This window comes from Mastomys coucha, unplaced genomic scaffold (assembly GCF_008632895.1).
Source record: "Mastomys coucha isolate ucsf_1 unplaced genomic scaffold, UCSF_Mcou_1 pScaffold15, whole genome shotgun sequence".
NCBI classification, from domain to species: Eukaryota; Metazoa; Chordata; class Mammalia; order Rodentia; family Muridae; genus Mastomys; species Mastomys coucha.
The window spans coordinates 114269803-114289775 of record NW_022196897.1 but is presented as its reverse complement, the minus strand read 5'-3'; the positions used below and the strand labels follow the sequence as shown (position 1 = coordinate 114289775).

Sequence of the window (19973 nt, the reverse complement as noted above, 5' to 3'; positions counted from 1 at the left end):
CCCCCCCCCCACGCAAAAATTTCTCTCACCAAAAAGAAAAGAGAAAGAGGAAAGTCAGGAACCTACTCTTCCAACCTTTCACAACCAGGAGAACTAACTTCTTGGGCAATGGAGTACACTGTAGTCATTTGGGAAGTAGATGGAAAAGGCCAGCTTAGCAGCTTAAACACAGGTTCTCCATTTACAGAGACATTATTAGTCTTTGCTCCAGAAATCATAGAGAAGTTGGTGGAGTCTGTGCTGGATGTACAAGATGCTAGAGAAACTTTGCACTGTCATGGGCTTTCTGATGGGATATTTGCACTTTTGAAGGGGCTTTCTTGAGATGTGGCATTGGGCCCTCTCCTGCTCATCATTCCTAGACTTTGAAGATATGACCAAAGGATGTTTTAGTTCCTGCTGTCTGAGGCTCTCAAAGACAGTAAAGGAGTAAGTTGGATAAAGTACCTCACATTTTAGTTGTGGAGAATGTGTTCCCAGGACTCTTTTGATGTACAATTGAAATCTCAGTTCCAGACTCCAGAAATACATGATTTTCCTAGACACAGATGCCTCTGACAAAGTTTAATTTATAAACTAGGTACACTAGAAGATCAATAATGAGAGCTACTAATAAAATAGAATAATCCCTAAAATATACTGTGATAAAAATTAGGTGAATATATTCTCTTTCTTATTTCTGGAATTTTCTTCCAAACTTGAGAAAACAAAATCTCAGATTGTGTGTGTGTGTGTGTGTGTGTGTATGTTATGTATTATGATAGGTGAGATAATCTTCTAGCAAGATTGGAAAAAAAAAGATATAAAAGGTGTAATTTGAATCTCTGTGCAAACAGAGAGACAAGAGGAGCCCTGGGCTTGCTGACCAACCGGTCTTTTCAAGTCTGCTGACATCAGATTTGGTGAGAGATGATGTCTCAAAAAATAAGGCAGAGTGCTCTTGAGAAAGGCACCTAATGTCAACCTGTGCCCTCCACAAGCATGCTTACACATACACACACACACACACACTCACACACATACATACACATAGACATACACACACATAGACATACACAGACACACATTCACACACATATACACACACATACACACAAACACACACATTCACACACACATACACACATTCACACACACATACACACAAGCACACACATTCACATACACACATACACACATTCACACATATGCACACACACACAAACCATCTACAAATAGACCCAGGTAAACAAAAGTTGGCAATAAATAAAAATCTGTTGATGCTGCCTGCACATGGCATGGGGCCTGTGCCTCTGTGCTTTACCAGAAAGGCTAGAAACTGGCAGGGACTTTTTGGAAAGAGAATAGAACTTTCAAACTTTAAAATATGTGCACTTTTCCATTCAATTCCCCTTTTAGCTATCTCTCCTAAATACAGATGATTAAAGACACATACACACAAAACCAAAACCAAAACCACAAACCCCACCAAAAACAAAAAAACAAAAACCAAATACCAAAAATCAGTACTGTGGGGCTGGTGAGATGGCGCAGTGGGTAAAGTCATCACTTCCTGAGGAACCCTGACTTCAACCCCTGGAGGCCACATAAAGAGGGAAGAGAGAACCACCTCCACAAAGTTGCCTCTGGCCTCCACATGTCCTGTGGCATGTGGACATCCACACACAGAGACAATAATGATAAAGATTAAAACAGTATGTTTGAGGGAGTACATATGTTAATTACTAAAGCCATTCCATGAGACACATACGAATCTTAAACCAACACACACTCCATGATAAATGCATACCCTATTTTTCTCAATTAAAAAAACAAAACATTAAGGCCAGTGAACTGGCTTGGAAAATAAAGACACCCGCTACTAACTACGCCTGATGACCTGAGCTCAATCCCTAAAACTTACATGGTGGAAGAAGAAAACAAAAACCTACAAGTTGTCCTCTGACCTCTACTTACACACACACAAACCTCCCACAAATGTAAAAAAAGGATTTTAAATTAAATCTATAATGTTTGTTTTTTCATCTTAGTATTGCTGGCTGTGATGACCCAGGCTGGTAATTCCAGCACTTGACTTGGTAGCTAAATGCAGGTAGATGGTCAGAAATTCAGGGTCAGCCTGGGCAATACAGCAAGTTTGAGGCCAGCCTGGAGTACATAAAACCACATCTCAAAATAATAATAATAGGAATATCCTTCTTTCATGGACTTTGAAGCAATTATCTCACAGAGGGTATTATTTGAAATTGATTTTAAACACTCAAATTCTCCAATTATTTATTCCTTGGAAGAACTCAAAGAAAACTTAGATGAAGGTAGAGAACCCCGGATCCCCTCTCCCACTAGCAGGGGTTACAGAGGGGCCTCCATGACAATGCCTAGGGCTGGAATTCACTTACTTATGTGGCCTCAGCTCAAACCATCAATGGAATCCTGCTTAAGGTGGCCTGCAGTGGGGCCACCTTAAGACAAACACAAAGTCCAGAGTCTCGGGGAGCATGCTCAGAAGGGAGACTTCTGTTAGTTCCATACTTTCATTCTTACGTGGAAGTAAACATAGTAAAACTCTGACAAGGGATCAGTGAGGATGCTCACACAATCTGACTGGGAGTCAAAAAAAACAAAGAGGAAGACACTCTCTTAAGCAATATAGGTATGTGTCCCAGGACAAAGGGCAGGTGGGAAGACACGGGGCAGACAGAAGAGGGGGTACAAAGTCCTGAGCAGAAAGACGTATGATGTGTCTGAAGAAGTGGAAGGGACTCCATGTCAACGGTGCTTAGTGAGCACAGGCAGAAGATTGGGTGTGGGGTAGAGAGCTGGGCAGGGGCCAGAACATGAAAGACTGACCAACAAGGCCAGGAAAGATTCTGGGTGATAGTCTAGATCAATGGGAAGCCACTCATCATAAGATGAGTGACATGATCTGTGGCTGAGGAGACTGGAGAGCCGCAGGGACAGGATGGGAGCAGTGGTTTCTGCAGGAGCTGATGTGAACCATGGAGAGAGATGGAGGCAGACTGAGCTGCAGAAGCAGAATTCACAAAACTGCTGAGACATTCAGTATAAAAAATGAGGAAAGGGAGGAGTGTTCCTTCCGTGATATTACTTAGCAAGAAGAGGGAATTCTGAGGTAGAAGACTGAAGGGCAGGACTTGCATTTTAAAATGCATACACACTCAACAAGTAGGAAGAGCTAAGGAGACAGCTGGACATAAGAGCTGGGAGCTCAGTTGAAAGGGCAGGGCCCAAGACATAAAGTTCCAGGCAGCCATCCCACAGATGGCATTGGAGTTGGCTGAGGAACTTAGCCAGGAGGGTGTGACTTGGAGGGAAAGGAGCTGGGCCAGGATTGAGCTGGGCACCCGATGTTCAGAACTGGCCTGGCAACAAAGAAGATGCAATGAAGAGGGAAGACAGCCAGGATCATGTGCCTTTTAAAACGTCCACCACTGAGATCTCAGGCCTAGATCTGCCTTGGGCAGACAGCAGACCCTCCTGAACACTTGCTGAATGCATGAGAAAGGAAGAAGGGATGGAGCAAGGCCACATGGTCAGATGGAACTCAAAAAGGCAACGGCGGGGGCGGGGGTTGGGGGGAGAGCAATAGAGGAGCCCATTGGCTTGAGCGGTACCGGAAGCTTCAGTGGCAACCCAAGAGCAGGAGCAAAGCCAAGCATTCTGGTTTGGATGGAGATCAAGATGACCATGGAATGTCAATTCGCCAGCAGTCCCACGGTGACTCACAAACTTCCTGTCACAGTGCTCCGTGACCGATCCACTTTCTTAGCATTCAACCTCAATTAAGTCTTTACCTTACTGTTTCTATAGGGTAATTCCTGACAGGTAGGCAAGGCCATAGTACCATGGAGATGTGAACAGGGCTCTGGATACCTGGGTGGATTCTGTCAAGGTGGTCAACTGGGCATCCCACTTCCCTTCCAATACACCTACTCCTCAAGTGTTCCCATATCTGTTTCTGCCCTTCTTGACTGACCACTGTTGGGGTATAGCAATCATCACCAAAGTTTTGTCACTTTTACAGTTAGAGGGGAAGAAATGAATGGATGGATGGATGGATGTAATGCATAAGCATAATGCTCAGACTTACCAGGTACAGTTAGGACAGAAGGGGACCTTTCCGGTTTTTCATTAACACGGCTGCTATTTTGAACCCAGAAGATATTGACGGGCTCAGGCGGGCCCACAGCCTGGCAGGTGAGGTTGAAGGCCGTGTTTCTGGTGACATTCACGCTCTCGGGCTGCTTAATAAAGTAAGGGAGTCCTGCAGAGAGAGTGGTGCAGAGCATGTTTTAATCAGAAGCAGAGCCTTTAAAGACAGGGATCGGGGTTTCCCCGGGTCTGAAATAGCCAATTGTCACCTCCAAGTAGAGTAATAAAGAGGGCAGAGGTTCCTGACTCCCAGTCTATCCCCAGCCAGCTTTCTAGGACACTTTTTTTTTTCTAGGCACTGTGAGTGGTGATTCATCTGCTTTGGCCAGAGTGGAATCCATAGCAGGCTTTTAAATCAGGTGTTTGTTGCTCAAGGGCTTGGCACTGGTTGGCAGGTTGGCCCTATTTCTCACCAAAACAAGCAGAACGAGGCAGGAAAGATGGCTAGCATTTAAGAGTGCTGGCTGCTCTTCCAGAGGACCCAAGTTCATCTCGGCAGCCACAGCAGTCTGCTTGCAACTACCGTAACTCCAGCTCAAGGGGTCCAGTGTCCTCTTCTGGACTTTGAAGTCCACCCCCTACCCACCCACTCCCATATACATGTATTTGTGTAAAACTTAAAGACATAATCAGCAAAGTTGTATCGTTATAATCCTAAAATCTACTGAAACTCCAAAATCTGACCCACAAGGGAGCTGGAGAATTTTCAGAGAAAGCCAGTGATTACTTGTTTGGACTACATGTCCAAAATTTTACTGGGGCAAGCTGGCTAGTCTCAACACTTAAATCACGGGTTTTATAAACTCGTGTCTCACAAATCTGGTTCCACACAGGATAATAGGATTCTTTTTTATCCTGTTTCAAAGCTTTCAAGATTCAGACTTTCTCCCAACTTGTATATTTTCCTGGGATCCTGACAAGTAAACTGTCTACTAAATACTGTATTTTACAAGATAAATTCCAAATGTTGGGATGCCCTCCTGTTGACTGATGCCCATATAATTCTGGAATCAGCTGTCTAGTCTGGAATGGGTCCAGAGCAAAGGTCCTTATGATGCTCACCTGAGGGCTGCTTTCCTGTCTCTTCCCTCCATACTTACCATTGTCAGGATAACTCCATCCTTTGTCCCTTTCTCCTCCTTTTTCCCTCTCTCCCTCTCACAAGCCTTCTGCAGTGGTACTGGGCATCAAGTTCATGTGCATAAGGAAATTGGCACCAGAAAAGCCTTTTGGTGGGAACAGGATGAGGCAGGTGGGAAGGTGAGACAGAGTGGTAATAAGATGGCGATGCTGCCAAGGACACTGTGGAAGGTGGCACCCCACAGGTGGGGAGCAACACTTAGGCAATAGAAGCCCCATAGCGGAGCATATATATGCTTAGCATGCACAAGTCTCTGGGCGCACACAGACACACAGACACACACAGACACACAGACACACAGACACACAGACACACACACACACACACACACACACACACACACACCACATAAACCAAGAACCTAATCGATTAATACATCATTTTCTAAAATTAAAAAGAGGATTTGTCTTGTAATATTCCAACACTGATGGATCCATAAGGTTTACAGAATTATAAACAGGCAGAGTAAATCCTGAGGAGACCTGTAATGCAGGTTCTACCCAGCTCTCAGGCAATAGGATATGGCTTTGGGCTCACCTTGAACTTCCACGTATATGGGATCAGATACAATCTCTTTATCGTTCACCTTCATTTTACAGATGTATGACCCATTGTCTGAGCGCTGCACACTGGTTATGCTTCAAAGAAAACACAAAAAGAAATTTGCAGTGACTATCTTTTGAGTCCCTATTATAGAGGACAGAAGATCCTTCAACACACTTATGTGGTTAACTTTAATGTGTCAACATGGCCAGGCTGTGGTGCTTGGTGGTCTTCACGCTGCTGTAAGAATATTTCTCAAATGCCATGAACATTTGACTTAGCAACCCTTGAGTAAAACAGATGACCCTTCCCAACAGGCATGGCTCTCCTTTAATGAGCTGCAGACTGAGGTCCCTGAGGAAGGTCAGCGGCAACCTTCCAGGTTCTCCACCAACACCCGGCTGGTTTCAGATTCGTTAATCTTTACTACCGTGAGAAGTCATTGAGCCGTTCTCTCTGTTTCTCTATCACACACAGCCACTCTTGCATTCACATCTCTTGCTTTCATATCTCTTTGAATCCCTAGTACACACACTATCAGGTGTCTCGCTCTCCATGGTGGCCTCTAAATCAAGGCTTTGGTTCTTCTCCTTCAGGCTATCTGAAAAGAATTTGAGGAGTTTTTGGCTGTTGTTATGATTATGGAATTCCATAGATATCAAAAGTCCCGAGCAATTATTCTATCTCCCAAATGACCCTCTGAAACTAGGTCCTGCTTCTACCTTGCATGGTCTCTTAAGTATTTTTGCAGAGTTTTAATAGTCACATGACTACCTAAAAGTGCAACTACTGTGAAAACAGAGGGCTGGTATCTTCTTGTCTGGTTTGGAATTTTCTGGTGCCTGAGTCATCTTTGCTCATTTTAGATTTATTTTCCCTGGCGTGTGTGTGTGTGTGTGTGTGTGTGTTTGCGCGTGCATGCATATGTGTGTGTATGTGTGTGTGTATGCTCACATGCATACAGATGCCAAAAGAGGCCATCTAACACCATGGAGCTGGACTTACAGGTGGTTGTGAGTTGCCTAGAACGAGTGCTGGGAACCAAACCTGGTGCTCTTAACCAGAGCTTCTACAGCCCCACCTAAACCATGGCTCTGGCAGGCCAACATCACTGCCCTTTACCTCAGTGATTACTCAATTCTGTGCTCAGGTGGTGGTGGTTGGGGAGTGAGGCACAGACAAGGGACATGTGACTGCTTCTTTTTTTCCTTTCTCCTGGAATGGTCAGGCTATCGCTAGCACATAGAAATTTGTCTTGGCTTGTTTTCAGTCCTCTTAGCTTTACTTAGCTTATGTTCCAGCTGGACCACTTGGAAAATATCTGACCCATCTGGCACAGGGCTGTGTGCCTGTGAGAGGCTGAGGCAGGAGGGCTAGGGGCTTGAGGTCAGCATGGAGTATACTTTGAAATCTCCTCACAAAACAAAAAGCAACTTTGGCTCCTACTGCCTTCTTTCCACCTTTGCAATGTGTTTACAAATAGTAAGTTATACAATAGACATAAAAGCTGTGTTGGAGACAGGCAAAATGGCTCAGAGGGTAGAAGTGATTGCCTGTCAAGCCTGGAGACCTGAGTTCAATTCCCGGGACTGTCCTGGGAACAAGGACAAAAATCAGGGACAGGGACTGTGAGGCAAGACACGGTCCTGACAGTTTCATGACCATGAGAGGAAGTATAGCCAGGGCTTCCCTTCAGAGTTGAAAACTAAGCAAACTAGCAAGAAAAAGAAAGTTATGAGAAACAAACAAAAAATAGACCATACCCATAGCACAATACATGATTCCGCTATATGCACAACTTCTATACCCACAGAAAATATGAACCCTGGGTATTGATTCTTACCACTGCTATGAACAAATACTGCATTCGCACAGTGTTGTGGGATGGGCACACACACAAACATGCACAGGATTGAGTGCACATGGACCGAGAGCTCCAATAAGATGCCTAAGGATGGGTAGCCTCCACTCCCCATAAGGAGGGACTAGGGGCAGGGATGGAGGGGAAATGTTTTAAACAGTTGAAATGCATTGCTTCGGGGGTTTTTTCCTTCCATTTTTTATGTATTTATTTTGTGCCCAAGTATGTGTGTGATATGTATGTATGTGTGGGGGGGGGTGCGTATGCCCATGTGTACACGCCTGCTACAGAGCATAAGTGGGGGTCAGAAGACAACTCTGGGGAGTTGGTTTTCTACTTCAACCATGTGGGTTCCAGAGATCAAACTCAGATCACAGGACTTGGTGGCAAGCCCCCTTACCCACTGAGCCATCTCTCCCCTACTTTTTTGTTTTTGTTTTTATTATTTCCTGTGGTAAATTTAATAATGCTATATGAAACATTGTCTACATTTAATGCTTTTCCAGATGATCAGCCAATTACAAAATGCTTCATATGTGCCAATGAATATATATAATGTATGCAATATATATAATAATTATGCATAATTTGCTATATTATATATGTAGCTTTATTAATTATTACTTTTTCCCAGTTATGGCTTAGTATATTCATTATTTAAGTCTATCTAGTACATATTTTGTTAATTTTACTTCTCAATGCATTTGTGGGTGTTAATTTACATCATTTATTTTAATTTTTAAATTTATAACTGTTCATGGTACTTTAAAAAAAATCATGTGGGGCTGGTCAGATGCAGTTCTGCTGCTGAACACTAGCACAGCACAGCCCCAGACCCTGGGTTCTGGCTCTAGCATCACTCCCCACCCATCAATGTGGGATCAAAATCCAATCAAACGTCCTGGACCGAGAAGGCTGAATGAAGTGATTCAGAACGAGCCACAGTGTCTAGACAGGAACCACCTGGCCAGAGCTGCAGGGCTGGCACTGGGGAAGCCCACACTCCAGGGCAGTGGTGGCTGGGCTGTCGCAGGATAGTCTACCCGCAGCCAGCATCTCCGTCCCTCAGCATGTCAACGCTGGGCTAGCCTACAGGGAAATATCTCCTGAGAAAGCAGTTAAACCCTCAAGTCTTCTTTAGAGAAATATGAAGAGGCAAAGGTATTATATGACTCTGCATGAATGAGAAGCTTGGCGCTGTCAAACCCGAAGAAAGAGAAGGTACTATGGGGGAGGGGCACATTCCGGGGACTAGGAAGGTCACACAGTCAACGCAAATGTTATTACCATTGACCTTTACACACACACACACACACACACACACACACACACACACACACACACACACACATGCACAGGGGGTAAGTAGTTACTAATTTTATATGCAGTTTACCAAATACAAAAGCAAAAAAAAAAAAAATGAAAATACAATTTAACAAATCAATGCAAAGATCCCACTGCAAGCTTTTTGCTTTCCCCTGTTGTGAAAGGGTGCGATGGATAAGCAAGTGAAAGAAAGGGACTCTGGGCAAAGAGTTTTGTGACTGTGAATCAAGTCCATGACCCTCAAATCCTGTGGTTTATAATAACTTTGCCCGTGGTGCTTTGGCTGAAGGAACTGTGCTGTTGTTTTCATATTTGATTCCAATTCCTTTCCCTTTCTTCTTCCTACAAGGTTGTCTTTGCTGTGTGGCCCAGGCAGACCTCTCACATGAGATCCTCCTGCCTCAGCCTCCAAACTGTTGAGATTACAGGCATGCTCTGCCATGTCCCACTTGATTCTTCTCCTCCTCCTCCATCATCATCATCATCATCATCATCATCATCATCATCATCATCATCATCCTCATCCTCCTCCTCCTCCTCCTCCTCCTCCTCCTCCTCCTCCTCATCATCATCATCATCATCATCATCATCATGTGTCTGGGTGTTTTGCCAGCATGTACATCTGTGTCTCATGTGTATGCCTAGTGTCCCTGGGGATCAGACCAGGGACTCAGATCCCTCGAAACTGGAATAACAAATGGTTGTGAGGCCACCATGCAGGTGCTGGGAATTCAACTGGGTCAAGTTAAGAGCCTATGCTCTTAATCTCTCCAGTCCCTTGATCCCATTTTAATTGTTACTAAGAGCAGTGAGATAAAGAGGGGACAATAGGAACTGGGGCCAGGAAAGGCCAAGTGTAGGGAAGTTTGGCTCATGGGGTCTATGCACTCCCACCTCAAAAACAGCAGGAACCTGCTCAGAGACTGGGTGAGAAAGCCCCAGGGATCTGCCTCCCCAGGGATCTGCCTCCCCAGGGATCTGCCTCCCTAGGGCCGGGAGTTCAGGTGCCTGCCACCATGGTCAGCTTTAAAAAAGAAAAGTGTGTTCTGGGGATCAAACTCAGGTCTTTATGCCAAGTACTTCACCTATTGAGTCATTTCCCAGGCCTAAAGGACCATTTTAAAAATCACATCATGTGGTCCAAGCCCATCACTATGGAAAGCCAGAGAGCTGTGGCAGCTGACCCAGAGTCCCAGGGAACAGCAGGGGTGTGCTCTCTTCAAGTGACCCCTGACCTATGCAACCCTTCTGTTCATTTCTTTAGGTCATTGAACAACCCACACTAGGTGCTTATGGAACGCTGTCCTTTTCTCTTTGTAAGCTTTGTTTGTGTAAAGCACCTGCTTTCTGTAGTAGATGCAGAAAAAAAAAAAAATACAGTCAGAGCCACTGTCTGAGAAGGCCAGGTCCATAGATCTTGCCAGAATAAAATGAACGAAGAGAATCATAGAAGTTTGTTCTTTGCCCGGAAGCAGAGCACAACTAGTGGAAACGTTGACAAACTAAATCCCAAGCAGAGTCATCAGGACTGTGGGAACTATGAGGTGGCCTTCTGAAAAGGAAAACAAAATGATTCACCTACAGGCATGACACATATGGGATCATGCCAAGGGTCAGGTCAGAGAAAGTGAAAAACATTGCAGATCAAAGGGCACCCCGCTCCACTCCAGTGCAGGGGTCAGAAAAAAGGCCTGGCTTCGACTCTCAGTGGCTCCCATCTCGTTTTGAGCTTCTAGTAACACCGGGCCAAGTCAGTTCTTCAATTGCACACGCAAAACATAAAGATTAACCCCTCCCAGGATAAAAAGAGTCAGTCTGAATATAGAGCCCTAATTGTTAAAGGCTAAGAAGTGGGGTAAAGGTAGGAAAAAGAGAGGCTGGATACAGGAGCCAAAGTTGGTGAAAGGAATACATTTGGGTGCTCCACAGCACAGTGGGATAGCTACCATTTGTAACAACCTAGTACATATTTTATGAAGATCTAGAAGATATGAGTTCTGAACAATATGGAAGAGGAAATACTAGTTACCCTGACTCGATCAGTAGGTACTATACATACCACAGGCACCTCATTAATATGCATGATTAATACATGTTAATAAAAAATAAAAACCAGGGAATAACTGAAGAGACAGAAGAGAAAATCCCTCAGTCTACAACCTCGGAAAACAATGTTTCAGAGGCTGATGAGAGTTACCCTAACTCATCAACCTTACCTTTGCAAAACGGAGGGAATATTGAAACTGTGGCTGACAGCCGGTCTCATTCCCTAGAACTGAATGCAGCAGGAAAAAGGCAGGAGATGATGAGAGGCAGAAGTAGTGGCAGAGTGAATCAGGACTGGGACAGCTATCCCATTTTAAAGTTCCCATAGCCACTAGATGACTTTGAGGTTGTCTTGAGTGTGTGCACGTGCACGTGTGTGCCTGTGTGTGTGTGCACGCGCACATGTGAGTACATGTGTGCACGCGTGAATGCGTGTTTACCAAGTAGGCTAAGTTCACGGGTGAGCCAGTCTGGCCTCCCCAGAATTGGAATACATCATCTCCCACTGAGGATTGAACTGAGGTCTTCATGCTTGCAAAGCAAGCACTTTACCAACTGAGCCATCTCTCTAAGAGCTGGCATTCTCTACATGGTCCTTTATAAAGCTACTTTACTGGGGCTGGAGAGATGACTTAGTAGTTAAGGGTGCATGCTGCTCTCGCAGAGATCTGGTGTTCAGTTCCAGGATGCACATGGTGGCTCACAACTGTCTGTAACCCCAGTCCCAGAGGCTCTAACACCCTTCTTTAGACTCTTAGGGCACCAGGCATATACGCAATGCATTCAGGCAAGCATCCATAATATAAAATAAATTAATAAATAATTTAAAAACAGAAACTCTAAGCGCTTTCTCAACTCAGTCTTGTAACCTCAGCATGTAGGTGAATCAAGAATCAAAGACCAGCCTCAGCTACATAGCAAGTTTGAGGTCAGCCTGGACTATCTGAGAGCCTGTCTACAGAAAAAGACCACTTTCTGTTTGGTTGGAGTATGGCTTAGAGGTGGAATGCATGCTTAGCATGCTCAAGGCTCTGGATTCCATCCCCAGAACTGAAAATGAACGCACACGCACGTGTGCGCGCACACATGCACACATGCATGCATGAACGCACACATGCACGCACGCATGCACAGGCACAAACATGAATACAACCCCCTTCATACACACTGTTTCCCACTGTCTAGTAGCCCTTGGATCTAAGGTGTACTTAATACTGATCTTAGATGAGTTGGGAGCAGCACTTTAAACCCTCAGAGTGTGTTAGCCAGCAGTTACCATGAGACAAGCTCATTTAAAAGAAATCAACAACATAGTCAGGTCAACTATTTCTCCACACTCTACAGGGATCAAGATTGCTTAACAAACAAACAAGCAAACAAAACAAGTGTGACTTTTACTGGAAGTTCTGCTTTGGAGATGGTATTAGCATAATGGCATTTAGAAAGAAAGGACACATACCTGAACAATGCAATTATTGATACCCCTTCCTCATCAGGATAAAACTGTGTGATTGAATGATGTGCCCCAAGCAATTCCTTTCCATCTTTCCACCAGGAAATGCCAGCGGTTTCTTGGTACGTGTTAGGAATATTGATCGAGCAATTAAATTTGACATTTTTATGTTCCGAAAGTACTATGTGTCCAATTGTGTGATTAAACGCAATGGGAGGTAGGAGCTTTGACGCTGCAGAGGTCACCTGGGGAGCGGCTGTGTGTGCTGGATGTGATCTTCCAGTCTGGGATGGTGACAGCTGGTCCCCACTGGAGTGAGGGGCAGAGAATGGCCTGTGGCCCACTGCTAAGCTCCCTGGTAAAGGCCCTGAAGATAGCTGATCTGGCTTGGTCTCTTCCCTCTTCTCAGCAGTGCCTGCAAAGCAGAATAATAGAGTTTTAGCCTTTAAGATGATGAAGAAAAAAATTCAGATACTTAGGCCATAGTCAGTGAAGCAGAGTATTCCCAGTGGCCTCAGAAAAGATGACAAGAAGTTGAATGTAAAGGCAGATACTTGTCATCCAAGCATTTGTGAGGCTGACGCAGGAGGGTCAAGAGATCAAGACCAACCCTAGATACACAGTGAAAGTCTGTCTCATAAGAATCAAGAGGTGGGCTGTAGATCAGTGTTAGGACACCTGCCTGGCATGCACAAGCCCCCCAGTTCAGTTCTTAGAACCTTAACAAAAGAAAAGAGACGGGGAGAACTTCCTGGCAGACATGCACATCTGACGACTATCCTCTCTTACCGATTTGTGCGTCTGTGTACTTGCTGCCTTCTAGAGCAGCGTTTCTCAACCCGTGGGCCTCGGCCACTTTGGCAACTCTATTTCCAAAAACATTTACATCATGAGTCATAACAGTAGCAAAATTACTACAGTTATGAAGCAGCAATGAAAACATTTTATGGTTGGGGGTCATCAGAATACGAGGAAGTGTATTAAATGCTCATAGCATTAGGAAAGGTTGAGAACCACTGTGCTAAAGGATACCTAAAAAAATTCTGGCTGGGGTGGAGGTGCATGCCTTTAATCCCAGCACTTAGGAGGCAGAGGCAGATGAATCTCTGTGAGTTTGAGGCCAGCCTGGTCTACAAAGCAAGTCCAGATTAGCCAGGGCTCTATTACATAGAAAAACCCTCTCTTGAAAAAAATAAAAAAAAGAATGAAAGAAAATAACAAAAAAAGAAAGGAAGGAAGGGAGGGAGAGAGAGAAGGAAAGGAAGAGAGAGAGAGGAAGAGAGAGAGAGAGAGAGAGAGAGAGAGAGAGAGAGAGAGAGAGAGAGAGAGAGAGAGAGAGAGAAAGTTAGTTCTTGGGCTAGTGTAATGTCTCAGTGGGTAAAAAGTGCTTGCTGCCAAACTGAAGCCGAGTTCCATCCCCAGAGCCCACACAGTAAAAGGAGAGAACTGACTCCTGCACACTGTCCTCCGACCTCCCCATCAGCATGTGCACCACCTCCCATACACACACCAAGTATATAAAATTTAAACAATTAAGTTTCTCTAACAATTTTTGTCAAGTAGCAACTCCGTCTAAGTTCTATATACATAACCTGGAAGGAAAAGGACAGCTATACGAGGCCCTAATGTCACCTACTACCCATCTGCTCAGTCAGACAACCGGAGTGGCCACTGTGAGTCACAGAGAGACAGGTTTAGAAGCTGTGCATCCAACAGGGCAAGTTCCCTTATGCTCCAGACTTGGAGCTTCTAGCAAATGCATGCGTACATGAATGAGGCAGGAAATGTTTTTATTTCATCTGGCCTGCAACTAAAAATAGATGCTCATAGTCCCTGCACTTGAGCTTCTGTAAGTGGCACTTGGGGAGCACACGTTCTCCATTCTCTGCTGGTTGCTATTCATTCAAATAAGTTGGCAGTACATGGCTGCAGCAATGAGTAAGCCAGACAGCCCAGCATGCTATGCTGTGGGTTAGCATCTTGCAGTGCCCTGGAGCACCCGGTCTTACTAGGGGACTATACCTGTTGCTCAGAATATCTCACCTGCTGAGCACCTGATAGATGACAGGGAGCACTGTGACTTCTGCTTAGGATTAAGCCATAGTTAGGGAATAAAAAAACAGGGGCTGGCAAGATGGCTTAGTGAGTTTAGTCACTTTTGCCCAGCTTGACAACCTGAGTCCAACAATCCCAGTGACATGAATAGTAGGAGAAGAGAACTGGCTTCTTGAAGTGGCCTTTGACCTCCACATATATACACAAAAGAAACAAACGTAATTTAAAAATTAAAAAAAAAAAAAACCAAACCTCAAGCCAGATGAATGGTCCACATATTTAATCCCAGCACCCAGAAGGTAGGAGTAGGTGGATCTGAGGCTAGTCTGGTCAGTATAGCAGGTTCCGGGCTACATGGTGAGACTGTCTCCAAAGAAAAAGGGAGATGGGGGACAGAGGTGGAGTGGGGAGAAGATCGGAAGGAAGAAAAGGGGAGGAGAGGAGAAGAGGGGAAGAGAGGAGAGGAGAGGAGAAGAGAAAAGAGGAGAGGAGAGGAGGAGAGAAGATAGGAGAAGGGGAGGAAGGAAGAACACAAGATACTGTGGTAGTTTGGTAAGAATGAGCTCCCGCCATAGGATATATGGTCCCACAGTTGGTGGAACAGTTTGGAAGGAATTGGGAGCTGTGGCCTTGTTGGAGGAGGTGCATCACTGGGAGTGCGCTCTGCCTTGTGCTTGTGGATCAAGACATAGCTCTTAGCTACTACTCTATCACTATGCCTGCCTACCTGCTGCCCCACTCCCTGCCATGATGGTCATGAACTCCAGTGTCAAACTTTTTCTTCTATAAATTGCATAGGTCATGGTGTCTTATATAGGTAGAAAATTAACTAAGATAGACAGCAGTTAAGCTTGAATTTCATATTAAACATCTAGCCAAATACTCAAGTGACTAGTGAAGAAGAGAAGCAAGAAGTCTGAGAGCAGGAACAGAAGAATCTGGGACCTCTCTTGTAGCTTCCTCCATGCCTCATCACTGCGGGCTACATGTCTACTGTTCAGCTGTGGCCACTACTCCCATCCACAAGGACCTCTCAGGACACCTTTCACCTCCTTGGGAACCACTCTACCTGGTTCTCTTACTCTGATGTCCACTCTCAAGTTTCCTCCTTTGGAAATGCCTCTCAGAAATTAGGATGGATGTCAGATGGCAGGCAAGAGAGTCAATGTAAGAGTCCAGAAAGGAAAGTGAGGCAGGAGAATACATTAAAGGATGTGGTACCACAGGCGTTGGTTTACTAGAAACACCTGTAGGCCAAGGGCACCCTCTCTTCTCTAACAAAGCAGATTGGGGCCAGCTAGAACAGACACCACAGGTTCAAGAGCATTTCAGAGTTCCAGAGGATATCCTATGACTCATGCCATTGACACACGCAGACACACACACAGACACACAGACACACACAGGTGGCACCAATAGACATGCTCACATGGATTCAGAAAAGCTCATAAGTTCTCAGCCCTGTACAGAGAACTATAGGCAACTAAGGAATGCTGAAATGCAGGAGAAATAGTCTTCCCCAGGGAAGAGCACCCCATTGGATGTCCAATACCAAATGGTCAGCCCTGGAAACATCCAGAGAGTGACAGTATAAACCAAACAGGTTGCATTTACATATTTAGAAACACACATACGCATAACAACAATTAAGGTGGGGGAAAGCCCTTTAGTTTGAAAGAGAGAAAGGAGGAAATAAATGGGAGGGTTTTGGAGGGAAGAAAGGGAAGAGGAAGATAATGTAATTACATTATAATCTCAAAAATTAAAGAAACAACTCTTAAAAATGATACGGTAAAAATACACTGTATGAAGAAAACTCAAGGAAGAATAAAACCTCTTAAAACACACACACACACACACACATACACAAACACATACATACACAGGAAGACATTTAAGATGCTAATGAGACATGTGATGTGAAGTTGTATAGAACTGATATAGAAGAAACTTAAAATTACAGAATTGGTATTATATAAAGGAGTTATTACCAAGGAGGTCATCCTTTCCTCCCTTTCTTTCCTTCTTTCCTTCTTTCTTTCTTTCTTTCTTTCTTTCTTTCTTTCTTTCTTTCTTTCTTTCTTTTGTTGTTTCCTTCTTCCTTCCTTCCTTTCTTTCTTTTCCCTCAAGACAGGGTTTTTGTGTAGCCCTGGCTGTCCTAGAACTCTATAGACAGGATAGCTTTGAGCTCAGAGATCCGCCTGTCTCTCTGTCTTCTGAGTTCTGGGATTAAAGGCATGCAACACCACTGCCCAGAGGCTATTCTTTATCTAATTAAATAGATCTATAGTCACCAAAGGACACCATTTCCCCATTCTTTTGATTGACTTTCACTAACCAAAACAAAGTGAAATCATTTCATAGGGTAGGGCTTGGAATCAGACCTCTTATCTACAACCCAGAGGAAGTTTGCTCTAGGCCATCCATTGTTTGTTCTCTTCATTCATTCATTCTCTCCCCTAAAAACCCAAGTATTCACCTTTCCTCTCTAAAAGAGGATAAGTATACCTCACTTATATGCATATTCATCAGCCTTGTGCTTATGAATATGGATAAATGTATATGTTTTGAGACAGGGTTTCATGTAGCCAAAGCTAGCCTCAAACTCTCTACATATCCTAGGCTGACTTTGAACTTCTGATTCTCTTGTCTCTATTTTCTTTTTTTAAAAGATCTATTTCTTTATTTTATGTATATGAGTAAACTATTGCTCTCTTCAGACACACCAGAAGAGAGCATCAGATCCCATTACAGATGGCTGTGGGCCACCATGTGATTGCTGGGAATTGAACTCAGGATCTCAGGAAGAGCAGTCAGTGCTCTTAACCACTGAGCCATCTCTCTAGCCTGTCTCTATTTTCTTGAGTGCTACACGTATGCCAGGTTTTATGTGGTGCTAGGAATTGATCCTGGGGCCTCATGAATGCCAGACAAGCACATTACCATCTGAGCCATGTCCGCAGCCCCTCATATGCTTTTTCTGTTGCTAATACGTCTGTCTGTCAGCAGTTTGTTTTAGCAGACCCAGTCACCTGACCTTCAGAGGGAAGCATGAACTTCCTCACTGTGGGCAAAGACAACTGCAGTTCTTCTGTTTTTCAATCGGGTCAGAGGTTTTGTTTAAGTAATTGCTTTCCTTCAGTTGGATGCATGTCTCTTTCTCAGAAGGCAAAACTTAAAAGCGGAAGAAATAGGTACTAACTTCCATTATGTAATTTATTCCTTAACACCAAGCTCTTCTGATTTAAAGGTACCACTAGTTTGTCATTTAAAAAAAAAATCCCATAAAATGGAAAGAAACTATTTTGCAATCCCAAGGCTGCAAGATAACCTCTTATAACAATTTGGGGCTGTTGGAGCTTTCAGCTTTAGACGAGTCAAGCTGTAATAAGCAAACAAGCTGCTAAGTGAGACTCCCCATCTCTGGGACCACTTCTGAGTCAGGCAGTAGTCGCACTCAGTCTGTACTTTCTCCACACTCCAGATGGCCTAGAAGACAACTCATCTCCATGTGTGACTGCCCAGAAGTTGCCTGGATAGATTGACTTCTAGCACCTACATGTTTTGATATCAACATTTGCTCCCATAGTCCAATCTGAGAAAGTAAGGCATATGCGTGTCCAAAAAGCAGAGCAGCAGAGGGTCCTGGAGCTAACAGGGAGACAGCAGCCTGAGCTGAGCTACTGTGTGCTTCTTCCTCCCAGGGAGAATGGAGATGGCAAACCTGGTGCCCCCAGGGCCACTATTAGGAATAAAGGAGTTATAGATCACCATGTGTGGCTCACAGTAATCAGTGAAGGTTAGCTATTATTTTTTATTATTTTCTTCTTTGATGATGAGCTATTAAAACTCTGCTGCTGCTTCATACTTGAAAAGTGCTGACTTTCAGGCTTGGTACCGGGGACCAGGCCTCTTATTGTGGCTTCGAGATGTGGACTGTACAACTTTGGGGTGCAGCTGTAGTGTCGTCCATGTGTGCTCTACAAGTGAGCAATGAATAATCCTCAGTGTGGATAAAGGGAGTGGGTGAAAAAAAAAAACAGAAACAGTCTGAGATTCTGGGCTCAAGGTCAGGATAATAGTACAATACATTTTTGTTTTCTTTTTGGACAGGGTCTCATGTAACTCAGGCTGGCCTCAAACTTGAGGTGTTGCTGAGGGTGACCCTGAACTTTTGACATTCCTCCTTCCACTTCCAAATGCTGGGGCTACAGGCATGGGCCACACCCAGTTTACAATAGGCAAGCACTCAGCTAGCTGAGTCCAATTCTCAGTCTTCAAAGTAAAAGCTGACAGGTTTCCCCTTCTCCAGCTATTTTGGCATTCTATAGAATGTCCCCTTTATTGCCCTCCTTAATTTGCCACAGAATAGAATCCTGTCAATTATTTCTGGTGGCCCAATGGAGGGAAGATGAGATCAGACAAAAAGAACAGGTTCTATAATGAGCCTTTAAAACTGTCATTGGCGTGATCTTATCGATTTCCAGGAAGCCGAGGCAAATGTGTGTCTGCTGGATGACTCCCATTTTGAAGAGAACTGTTGAACATTCTGTTGGGAGCTATAGTAAAAACCCATGTCAGCAGCTCCCTGAGAATTTAGTCTTCCCCACACAGCACATGTGGAAGAGTGGGCTGCATCTGGCTGGGACGTGGGTGAATGCAGAAGAAATCACACACCCCCTACCCACTTCTTCCAAGGGTGTTCTACTGTGTGGGTCAATGAGCAGGCTGTGGGAAATGTGACTTTTCATTCCTAGCGCATGCTGCTAAGCAAGCACCCTTGGATGCCTGGCCTCTGGCTAGCTCAGTTCCAAGATGGGCTGGCCAGCTGCTCCAGCACCTGCATCAGCTCAACAGCACCACGTAGTCCCAGCCTGAGCTAGGAGAACCCCCTCTGCCCAGTGCCTTTGTGTTTCCAAGCCCCACTTGGCTTTCAATTAGAATCCACATGGTGGCGTCCTACGGTCAGAGGCTTTGTCCAGCTTGTTACCTTTCCCTGCTGCCCAGCATAGGGACAGATATGTGGGATGCGGTGAGCAGTGGTTAATGGCCCAGTTGCTAAGTTGGTTAGGTATGACGTCCACTTTCCATGTGTGTTTGCTTTGTTTTTCTGGACATATTTGTCTGTGGCTTCTTCGGAGGCTCTAGGTGGCATCCTCGGAGTCCTGCATGATACGTGGCCTAGGACCATAGGCATGAGATTGTACAGTATTCTAAAGAGTGGACAGGGAAGACAGACAGGTCAGGCATTAATGCTGCCCTGCCTGAGAGGATGCCTTAGTTAGGGTTTCGTGGCAACTTTTATTTTTTTTTATTTTTTATTTTTAGCCTTTTTTTTTTTTTTTTTTTTTTTTTTTTTTTTTTTTTTTTTTTTT

At 44.5% G+C, this 19973-nt stretch overlaps 1 protein-coding gene across 1 annotated transcript in view; it reads right to left on the bottom strand.

Moving 5' to 3' along the window:
- Mertk (MER proto-oncogene, tyrosine kinase) overlaps window positions 1–19973 on the bottom strand; it is a 101286-nt gene that overhangs the window by 62419 nt on the left and 18894 nt on the right. Inside the window, exons 2-4 of the mRNA XM_031371851.1 lie at window positions 12550–12958; window positions 5852–5952; window positions 4112–4285 (exon numbers count right to left, since the gene is read on the bottom strand). Of these exons, the coding sequence (XP_031227711.1) occupies window positions 4112–4285; window positions 5852–5952; window positions 12550–12958 (684 nt within the window). The remainder of the gene's footprint in view (window positions 1–4111; window positions 4286–5851; window positions 5953–12549; window positions 12959–19973) is intronic.